This window comes from Leuciscus leuciscus (assembly GCF_965113295.1).
Source record: "Leuciscus leuciscus genome assembly, chromosome: 16".
NCBI classification, from domain to species: Eukaryota; Metazoa; Chordata; class Actinopteri; order Cypriniformes; family Leuciscidae; genus Leuciscus; species Leuciscus leuciscus.
In genome coordinates this window covers 33,123,551-33,135,853 of record NC_138740.1, presented here as the reverse complement: position 1 = coordinate 33,135,853, position 12,303 = coordinate 33,123,551, and the positions used below count along the sequence as shown (strand labels likewise).

The window sequence follows — 12,303 nt, the reverse complement described above, 5'->3', positions numbered from 1 at the left end:
ATGTACATTTAGTCATTCATACATCCTGTAACTCAGTGGTAAGAGCATTGCGTTAACAACGCAAGGTTGTGGGTTCAATCCCAGGGGATTGCACATACCTATGTATAAATGTATAGGATAACGCAATGTAAGTCGCTTTGGATAAAAGCGTCTGCCAAATGCATAAATGTAAATACAGTCAGTTCTATACACTGACATGTAAGATATATGACTAATAATAATGACACACCGCATACACTCCCACAGAACTTCATTCTTAATCTTGCATTTTATGTATATTAATTAACACCAGACCAAAAAGTAAATTGTCTTTATAAATTGTACAGTGAAATTGTCGCTGGAAAGAAGCCACTGTAAAACTGGAGAGGAGATGGAGAACAAACAGGAGGAACTACCAGCCAATGAATCACGAGAGACAGTGAAACGCAAGAGATGTGACAGCATGGAGCGTCCAGAACCAGACTGTAAGTATTTTATTACAGTAGCTCTCACTGCTCTGATGAAGTCATGATCTCTCTGTTAAATTACAGATATAACACAACTGTAAACATACAGTGTACATGCAAATATGTTAAAGGGTTTATTTCCTTTTTATCTTCAGTCTCTCATGATCCAGTTAAAGTTGAGTGTGATGTACCAAAGACAGTTCAAGATGAGGTGAGTTTATATCACTGACAGATATAATGATTTAAACTGATCATAGTAGATAAAGATAACTTTGCTCTGGCTAATATTTGTGTATGAATATTATGAATAATTAAACTCTGCTCTCTCTGTTCCAGCACTGATGTCTCAACTATTCCTGTTCCTGTTGTCAGAATAGTGATTTATGGCAGACAGCATCTCTGAATTCTCTCAGACCCGTTTACAGCTGCTATATTATGTATAATTGGTCTCAGGTGAAAGTATGACTGTACTGGTTGTTGGCAGACTTCTTGTGATGGGATCAGTCGAGACTGTGGTGTAATGGCTCAGTACAGGACCCTGTTTAAAATGACCACTTTATTGCGTTTATTTATTTTTTGCATTTATTATTATAGTTTTTATAAATGTTATATGTTATAAATACAATTAATTGTACTTTTGTATTAGCCGAATGCAATAAATAATGTTTATTAGAGTTTAGTTTCACTTCCTATTGTTGTGTCATAATGCACAAGTACACATTTGAGTTACAACAGCTTGTAGAAATGCCCAATAGCAGGCTTATGTTTCCATATGGTTCAGTGTCGTATGATCTCTGTATGGTGGCTCCTTGATCTGATTTTTCTGAAACCTCATTTGAGTGTACATGATTTCAAACAAAGCTTTCAAAAGTATTTTGGATGGTAAACTTCTGTAAGTGAAAAAAATTGCCATTAACGTGTTGCATTTAACTCATACTGCATATAATGTATGTGCACTACTGATATTATTATTAAAACGGTAATCAATTACCATAATGATTTACTTTTAAATAAAACCAGTTAATACTGAGGGTGGCAAACACACTGACCTAACATTAGCAGAGGCTTAATCGAGTTTGTCCACTAGATGGAGCTGTAGCTTATCTTTAATTCTGTAAGCATGAGCTACAGCTGTCAGTGTTGAGCGCACTGACAGCAAATTTATTTTAATTCAGTAAATGTAAGTCTTCCAAATATCTGTAATTATATATCCCCACGTCGTATGTTGTATAACATTTTGTGCATAGTGGAGGAATTTGATTTAAAAAAAACACACACAATAACATTGCACTGAATTATAAATTTGGATTTTAAATTTAATCCAGTATTTAATGTGATGTTTTTGTCATTCACCTGCCTACAATAGTTTAACTTCTTAATTATGGCAAGACAAAGGCATTTATGTCAAACCACATTATTATAAACTAGATGTACCGCATGGCGGTACAAAATATGACCGCCGCTCAGGCCTGCACTGGCTTTCCACAAAAATAAATGACGTGGAGCAATTTGGCTGTATTGCGTGTTTATGTATATACCTAAAAAAAGTAGTAGTATGTGCATGTCTGTCTGTGTGTGTGTGTGTGTATGTGTGTGTGTTTGTGTATGTGTGTGTCTGTGCGTGTATGTATGCGTGCGTACATGTGTGTGCGCGTGTGTGTTTGTGTGTGTGTGTCTGTGCATGTGGATTTGTATGTGTGTGTATGGGTGTGTGTCTGTGCGTGTGGATGTCAGTGTGTGTGCATGCTTGCGTTTGTTTGTATTCCTGCATGTGTGTGTGTGTGACAGTATCATCCTAAACCAGCAACCCTTCGCTCAACACCACCATCTACAGGCCGATGAGTGTACAGTCACTAAATGTGCACATAAATGAATTTATTTTATACCCCCCCATGGATGAAATTCTACGAAACTTAGCAGAGGATACCCCCAGAGGATGTCAAGTTAATCATACACATGAAATATGGTGCAGTTCTGAACATCTCAACTGAAGATAGGGGCGATTAAAGCAGAATAATATTGCATTTTCATTTTTTATGGGAGGGGCGCAAATCACAAATGAGTGATTATGGGCTAGGTTGATGTGGGCCCTTAAGACCAACATACCATAAAAATGTCTTCATCCTCGGTGCCACGGTTCAGGTAGTTATTTAGGAAAAACTGCATTTTTGGGGTTTGGGGGGGCCCAGCGCGGTGGGGGGGGGGGGGGGGAGTGGCCCCCGGGGACCAAACTAATTTTTTCCGTAAAAGTCTAGTGGGGCTACATGCCCACCAAATTTCATGTTCCCCGGTGTTTCGGTGTCCCTGGTATCGTTGACGAAAAATTCAGTAGATGACAAAAAAAAACACTTTGACAATCCCTATAGCTACGCTAGCGACGGTCATAATAATACTAGGTAAAGGAGAGCAAACTGATTCCCCCTTCATTTTATCTACCTTATGCCGACCAAAAGGTATATGATTTTCTTTCTTCAGATGAAAACACATATTTTAGAAAAAATAAACTAGACTTTTAGAAATATTATCCATCTCTTGTGTTTGTGTGTCAAATAATGCAAGTGAATAGACACCAAAATGCTGAAGGTCGAAAAAGTCCAAGAGCATTGTAAAGCTCACATAAGTGCAGAAAACATCTTGTGTGAACAACACAGCAAGCTGTGAGTACGCTGTATGAAGTTTCTGGCGTATGCACTTGAATTATATTGGCTTACAATAATGGATAATTTTTCAAAAAATCTTTGTGGAAAGAAAGTCAGATATATATCTGGAATGGCACGAGAGAAGAAAAAAATAGATCTTTTTTTTATTTCGGAGTGCATTGTGCCTTTAAAATTGACTGCGGATTTAAATACTGGGTAACACTTTATTTCGATAGTCCACTTTAGACATTCTACTAACTATAAGTAACTTTGCAACTACATGTCAACTATCTGTCATTAGAGTATTAGTAGACTGTCTGCTTAATATTTGCTAACACTCTGTTTTGTTGGTCCCCCAACAGACATTCTACTGACTATAAGTTACTTGGCAACTACAAGTCAACTTATTCTCCTAACCCGAATCCTAACATCTAAACTTAACCTACCAGTCTATTGACTGTCTACTACAGCCTACTAATACTCTAATGAGAGTTAGTAGACATGTTAGTGAAAGTGGACTATCGAAATAAAGTGTAACCAGATACTGCAGTGGATACTTACTAGTGATGGACTTGTTTCTCTGTTGGTGCCTATTCTGCTCCGTAAGTCCAATGCTTGATCTAAAAATATATATTTTTTAAAAAAGTGTGTTAATAGGATTATTGATCACGTAACATAGGACCATTTTTTAATGTTCCATAAGTGTTATATAAATCTGGAGAACCCTTACTAAAAATTAACAATGTTTTGCGACACTAACCAAATGGTAATAAATTATTGTAATACGTAAAATAGGAAAGAGGCCGCACTATGCATAAACTTTTATTTGCAAAAACAGGTTTCGGCGCGTGCCTTCATCAGTTTGCACGCGCCGAAACGCATTTTTGCAAATAAAAGTTTATGCATAGTACAGCTCTTTCCTATTTTACGTATTACAATTATCCAGGCCAGCACTCTAAAAGTTTATTATGCAGTGAAGCCTGCTCCTATACTCACTTAATAAATTATTGTAATCAATCCACCATAAAAACATGGTTTCTACACTATAATAAAAAACATGCTTAATTTAGCAAATGTCCTTAAAGGATTAGTTCACCTCAAAGTTGAAAATTGTGTCATTTACTCACCCTCAAGTTGTTTTAAACCTGTATGAATTTCTTTCTTCTGCTGAACACAAAGAAAGATATTTTGAAGAATGTCGGTAACCAGACAGACTTGGGTCCCATTGACTTCCATAGTAGGAAAAAAAAAATACTATGGAAGTCAATGGGACCCAAGTTACAGTCATTCTTCAAAATATCTTTCTTTGTGTTCAGCAGAAGAAAGAAATTCATACAGGTTTGAAACAACTTGAGGTTGAGTAAATGATGACACAATTTTCAACTTTGAGGTGAACTAATCCTTTAAAAGAACAGCTCATCCAAAAAAATAAAAATAAAAATAGAGTTATCTCATTATGTAGCTTACTCACCCATATTGAAATTGTATGAGTTTCTTATGTAGAACCATAATTAAGATATCTTGAAAAATGCCTTTTATTTTTGTCATAAGCTACAATGCATACAGTTGTTTTATTCCCAAAATTCCTGTGTTTCACAAAAGTAAGTTATACAGGTTTGAAAATACTTTCATTTTGAAAGACATTTATTTTTGGGTCAGCTAGGCCTGTAAACTCAAGAAGATAAAGCTTGTCTGGAGGGTTTGAACCAGTGCATTTGAGCAGATTCACATGTTCTGCCTCTATTTCACGTGTATTTTATGACAATACTCACCGCATCTGAACATCGTGTGGCTGGATAATATTTATTCCCCAAATGCCTGGATCATGAAGGAAACACACACATACACATCAATATTAGTTATTTCCCAGCAAGCAATTTTGCGTCTAATAGACGTCTAATAGCCGTCAAAACACAGCCCAGACGTCTAGGCTAAAACGAGGCTAATTTTGGGCTGTCAGTGAAAATCTAATAGACGTCTAAACATAGCCCAAGAATAGACAGCTATTGAATGACTACATATATACGTCTAATAGACGTCTAACCATAGCCCAAGAAAAGACAATTAGACAGCTATTGAATGACTATATATATACGTCTAATAGACGTCTAACCATAGCCCAAGAATAGACTAGTCATCAATTAGACCGCTATTAAACGACTACATATATACGTCTAATAGACAGGCAATATGGGTCTAGGCTAAAACAAGGCTGATTTTGGGCTGTCAGTGAAAATCTAATAGACGTCTAACCATAGCCCAAGAATAGACTAGTCATCAATTACACTACATGTGTATGACAACTTAAGATACAATTTTTTTTAAGAATAAATTGTTAGCTTTATATCCATAACCACCACCCCCTGCTCTCCCACGGTGCTTGTTTAAAATGACCAGAAATTGCATTTTTTATTTCCCATTCAGTCGCCGAAGGAAAGTTGGTAATCACTGCGACTGCCAAATGAGAAAAAGAAAAAAATTATTGCTCAAGAAAAGCATTGTTGACAATCATTTTTAACTAATTACAGTCATTCACTTTTGCTTGGATGCACACTAGAGCTGGCCAATATAGAGTTACGGAATATAGATTGAGACAATATAATTTATATATCAATATAGACAATTTATATCAATATTATTAATGTCAATAATTGAAAATGTTCGCCTGCATAATGGTGATGCACTAATTATATATACACACATATATATATATACACACACACACATATATATACATATATATATATATATATGTATATATATATGATGACTGACAGACAAGAACAGTTTGACCTAAAAATATCAAAATTGAAACTACTGCAGAAACAAAGACACCTACATCTTGGATGCCCTTAAGGTAAGCTAAAACATACCAAAATTTAATTTCAAAGTGAACTATCCCTATAAATCATTCTTTATCACTTACTCATATAACTCTAATGAACATAAAAAGATACTTATAGGGGTAGTTCACTTAAAAAAAAAAAAAAATTACTCACTTTAACTTGGTTCCAAACCTGTATGGCTTTCTTCTGTTGAACACACACAAAAAATATATATATTTTGAAGAATGTTGGTAACAAGACATGTAATGGTAGTCATTGACAAGTGTTCTGTAAATTCAATTGCTGTACTTTGTTGACTGATTGCTGGATAATTTGCAATAAACAGTGTCTTTAAATCAAATAAAGTGGATTACATCACTCCAGTTCTGAGGTTTTTACACTGGCTATCTGTCTGTCAAAGAATTCATGTCAAAATACTACAGCTGGTTATTCAATTAATTAACGTTTTAAGGCCAAAGTAAATTTCTAATCTTCTGATGCATTATGAACCATCCAGAGCAGACCTCTCAGGTCATCTGGGACAGTAGCCAGCTACTTTTATATCCCCAAAGTCAAAACAAAACATGGAGAAGCAGCATTCAGTTTTTATGCACCATATATCTGAAACAAATTCACTGAAAACTGAATGTATGCTGCATCTTTTAATTATTTCAAATCAAGTTGAAAGACTTTACTGTTTGCCACTACCTTTTATTAATTGGAAAGGATTTTTTTATATATATATATATATATATATATATATATATATATATATATATATATATATAATTTCTTTGCATGTTGCTGTTAAGTTTTATGTAAAGTACTTTGAAAATTTGCATTAAATCAAAAACTATTATTTCTTACTCTAATCTAAAAACAAAAATATATTGGTATCTTTAATAATTATGAAAAATATTAATGATAAGTTTCATAGTTTCATGCTTACCACCTTGAATTTAGATACATTTTAGATTAAGGGCACACAGTTGCAATAACACATGCAGGTAACGTTAACTTGTTGGAGAAAAATAGTACTCTGCAATGGTAATGTTAAAATGTCACGGTTTCTACACATTATAACAACTAACTAATTTAAATAATGAACATAACAAAAATAACACGCATACTTACAAGATCAAAGTAGAAATTTGCAGGTATTCAGAGTGTCGCTCGCCCGTTGCTCTCCGACAGCTGCCTCGTGTAAAATAAAACTGAAAATGGCGGAAATGTTTATAGCGAGATCTGGCTAAAGTAGTCCCAGTAGTCATGTCTCAGTAGCGTTTCGATTGTGCCATCTAGCGGTTGAGAAATGCAATTGCATTTGATTTAATTTGAAATGATAGATTGTGTATGAATGTTATGTTTATGTGTGACAGCAAACATTAAGCTGTGTGAGCGAAAACATTTTTAAGACTAATATTCTTATACTATATCGCTGGCCTGAATCAGGGCTATAGCCAAGCCGTACGTAGACCAGATTGCCTTGATTTCGCCAGGTGGGCTAAATCAGACTGCATATAGCCCGTCCAATTCGGAGCTAAATCGTGACTACAGATCGACCATGTAGTGAAATGACACATTGAACCTTGTAGATATCATTACCAATGTGAACATGATGGAATATCAACCATTTCATGCACTGCCTGGCAAAAAACTACAATTAATCAATTTTGACTAAAAGTGGGCTACAATAGCCGGGTCTGAATACGAGCTAAATCGTGGCTACGCACAGCCTACACATATAACATGTAAAATAAAGCAAACCAAACAACTTGTAATCACAGTTGACTTTGCTTACATGATGGAATATCATACATCTCACAAGTTATTTTGGAAAAAAATACATTTATCCAGCCTAAATGTTATTTGGGCTAAAAGTGGATTACACATAGCCGGACTATATCGGGTCTATATTTAACCTAGACGTTGAAATGACGGCTATTGCTTGCTGGGTTGTTTTACTTACTTACGGAGACATTTGCAAAAGCTTGCTAAATTGACTCACCAGCTCCAAAACATATTATTACGACTCGTTAATTTAACTGATCGATTAGCCATCCCGCGATCAATAGATTCATAAGCCTAGTTTGCAGATTCTTATAGTATAAGACTGTGACAGTTCCTTTCTGTCTAAAGATACAATATTCTCAGTTCACTCGTTGTAAAACTCCCATGCTGAGTTTTATTTGATTTTTTTTATCATAAACTAAGTTAGACAAGTTACACATGCTAGCAGCACATAACATTAATACATTGGAATACCGTATGCACTAACAATATTGCTCTAATCGCGTTTAGATTCTCAATTTAATACACTATATCTTGATGTAGCAGAATTTGTATAAAATAAAGTTTTACCTTCCGTAGATTGCATTATTTCCGTTGATAAAATTCTTTGTCCATATTCCTTGTTTGTTCTTCATTTACATCCAGCAACACCCAGCAACTCGCTCAAAATAAACATTTAGCAGTCCGATGAAAAATAATCCAAGTTTTAAACGATGTAAAACCCACAGAATAGGCAAATATTGAAGATCCCGCGCAGCAGCAAAGCAAACACCCACTCACTCAACTGACGTTTATTCAAACTTGACTCGTAAAGGCGCGCATAGTTGTCATTGGCTAGATTCCTGGATGACAGACAGAATAAACAGAGAATAACCAATCATGCTCAAAACAGCTAGGAGAGACAGCCAATAGTGTGGCAACATTGCAATTACAGGAAAATATGAATATATATATATATATATATATATATATATATATATATATATATATATATATATATATATATATATATATATATATATATAATGTGATATTTAATTGGTTGTATTTGTAGGCTGGCTGTTATATTTAATCAATTGGTTAAATTGTTTTTTCATTGCAGTGCATGATTAAAAATTAAACAATAAAAATGAAAGATTAAAAATACTGTAAGAACTTACAGTAACTGACCATATATAATATTTATTTACCACTGTTCTGATAAAGTGCAATTTAATAGAGCAAACAGTATATTAAACAGAGCAAACACTGCATATATTCATATACAAATCTGTATGTAGATCTATATGAAAATCTAATGAATTGGCATCATGGTGGTGACAGTTACATTCATGTGACCCATAATGACCCTTTTACACTTTCACAAATTATTGACCTTTCCTTTAGAAACACTCTTATGCCTAATAATGTCAACATCCCTTTTCACCCTGTGTGGCACTGTTACACAACCTGTTTGGTTTAGAGTTACCGGTTATCCTCTGTCCAACGCAACACTTTGGTAACATTGGCATAATTATATACAAGTTACAACATAATACCCCGGGTTTCACACTTCACAGGCAAGCCTGTAGTCCCAGACTAAAATGCATGTTTGAACTGTATTACCTGAAAGCAACTTGTACTGACATATCTTATGGCAGTGCCATTGTTTTGTCTCAAGATGCACGCCAGAAATGTTTTTTGTTTTTTTCTAAGGCACATTTTTAAAAGCTATAATTAAATACCCAAATTGAACTAAGGACAAATCCTGGCTTTTTCTAAACCCTGTCTGTGAAACCGGGTCTGGGTTAGAAATTAAGGGTTAAGGTTAACCCTAACCCTAACCTTAAGACTTGTCTACAGACTTTTATTTAACAGCATGGTGTTAACTGCAGTGGTTAGGCCTTTAGCATTGATAAAGGACAAAAATCTTCTCACTGTGACAGTCTGTTAGTAAAGATTGTTTGTATCGATTGTCCCCAAACTAGAGCTATTGATGCATTCAAGACATACCTAGTATCATAAAGATCGTATTTACAAATTGGACACACATGAACGCCGCCACAATGATGAAAATATGAGTAGGAAGCTTGTGATTTTCTTTAATCCACAATAGTTATGAGTGTGTCAGCGAGAAACATTGTGGAATACCACAATACTTGGGTATTTAGCAGTTATATTGTCAGGCTTTTCCATTTACGATGAAGTAAGCTAATGCCTGCACAAAATATGACAGTGTTATAGTATAACAATATAACATGTAGGCTAATGATACATTTTACAGTGGCTTCATAAATTAATTAAAAACATATAAAAAAATATATATATATAGTAAAACCTCATGAATACAAACTTCCCAGGAGGACAAGTGCCATGTGTGCATCATGAACCCTGTTGGTGTCTGACCAGCAAGATCAATTTAACAGTTAATGATATAGTCTGTAACAGTCAGTTAATTAATTTACAGATATTGTTTGTCATTTTGTTCTGAACTAGTTCTGGCTGTCAGTCATTGACTGTTTCTGGATGTCAACGGACGTCCAGATTATAGTCAGAATGAACGTCTTTTCTGAACTAGTTCTGGCTGTAAGTAGACGTTTAGATTATGGCCAGATTGGACATAATTTCTCAGTGTCATTAATCGACTAATTCTGGCTGTTAATGGACGTTCAGATCATGGCCTGGACGGGCGGACTTGATATCAACCTGTTTTGTACGTCCACAGACGTCGCTTGCTCAGTGTCATAACTTTTGCTGCCAGAAAAAAAGCAGTTTCTAGCTGAAAATCCTTCTTCAATTAAAGGGATTCCACTAGAACATCTTATATGGATTTGAAAACAGATCCATTTCCACTTTCTGGATTATTTTTTGCACATTTTTTTTTTCTTTTTTTTCCCCCCTTGTCATATGCTGAGGTTCAGTAGCCTAAATATAATAAGAAACACAGAGTAATGCACGTCTGAAGTTTTCTTAGGCTCTATGACACAAAATTAAACAACAGACAATTCATCACGTTTATTAAGCCTATATCTAAGATTTTGTCTGCAACTCTGCATTTGTTTATATATATATTTTTAGTTAACCAACAGGCAGTTGCCAAGCTCATGGTAATTAGTTTTATGCCACATGTTAGGGTGTGTGTGACGGGGCGCATAGCTACCGTCACGGTAGCGACGCGCTACCTATTCCAGTTCACAAAGACTGAGTGCAAATGTTGCCTGTATTTGTTTGTCAAGTGTGTCAATGTGTTTTGTTAATCCTTATACTGTTTGAAATCAGCGGTAACCTAACCATTATCAAAACCCCCACAGTAATCCCGTAGTTTTCGTGTGCACACTTATAATATCTAATACTACGGTGATTTATTTGCTATAGCTACTACTATCAATGCATATCTTACTGTTTAAAACCATGCCATTTATTTCACAATCATGATCAGTTTCAATAACCACGCAACATATGTTTTGTTAATTATGTATCTGTTTATTTAGTTTAAAAGGAACATCGCTTTGACATACCATCTGTGTGTCTTACTGGCGTCTCCGGTTTGTTGATGTAAAGGAATTTTGCCGCAATGGTGGGGTTTAAATGACGCTTTGACTTCCGGGTCAATTGGAAGTGACCCGGAGTTTGAGTTATTAATTTTTTGGCTGTTAATATGACTTGTGGCTTTGCCAAATGTTAGCTGGAACCATATAAATAATATTTTGTAATTTTCTAGTTGTATAGTTGTAGCATTTCGGCTGTTTTTAAGCATTTATGGCTATTCACCTGAGCCACCCCTGTATTGTAATATTGTGTTGGTATGTGCCAATTTCAGGGGTGCCTTCAGTTCTATAAAGACTAGTAGCTTCATTCTCTTGGGAGAAGAGCATGAGATGAGAGGACATAAGTCTGTGTGATGCTCTATGTATAGTGGCTTGTGCAAAGGTCAATTTCTAAGCAGCTGCAAAATTTTGATTGTGTTTTTTTTTTTGACTCTCATGTCAATTTATTTTATTTACTAAACAGTATTTTTTTTTTCCTTTTTTTTTTTTTCTTGTAAATTTTTATTGCCTTTCTTTGGCCTTAATTGGGGTAAATAAAAAGATCCCATCTGTTTCCAACTCATCCAACTTCTCCTGAGTGTTTACATCAGCTCACGACGACTCAGCCACATTTACCCCTCAACAGTGTGGCATAAAAGTAATTACCATTTATGGTAATTTATGGTATTACTATTATGGTAACAGTCTGTGGTTAATTCAGGTACTTCTGTGTGCTGTAAAGTGGTTAAAAAAATGAAATCGGAATCGGCTAAAAATCTGTATCGGCGGGTCAAACTCAATGAAAAATCGGAATCGGCCTAGAAAATTGTAATCGGTGCATCTCTATAATCTTCTGATTAGCTGGTATTAAACATTATAACATAATCTGATGTTCACCTAGATGTTTCATTTATTTATTTCTACATTTGCCGTAATATTGTCGATGGGTTCAATAACACATCCTGCAAAAGGGGGGCCTTTGCCAGAACCTAGTGGTAGGCTATTTGGGGGGCCTTGTCATGGAAAAGTTTGGGAACCCCTGATTTAGAGGACATGTTTGTTTTTTTTTTGTTTTTTTTGCCATGTTGGTACTGTT

General features: G+C 35.1%; 1 protein-coding gene across 1 annotated transcript in view; it reads left to right on the top strand.

Moving 5' to 3' along the window:
• Positions 1-12,303, top strand: part of LOC309478207 (uncharacterized protein) — a 103,165-nt gene that overhangs the window by 2,136 nt on the left and 88,726 nt on the right. The window contains exons 2-4 of the mRNA XM_082141827.1: positions 327-464; positions 602-657; positions 783-1,120. Of these exons, the coding sequence (XP_081997953.1) occupies positions 327-464; positions 602-657; positions 783-788 (200 nt within the window). The 3' untranslated portion in view covers positions 789-1,120. Of the gene's footprint in view, positions 1-326; positions 465-601; positions 658-782 lie in introns of the transcript that reaches the window.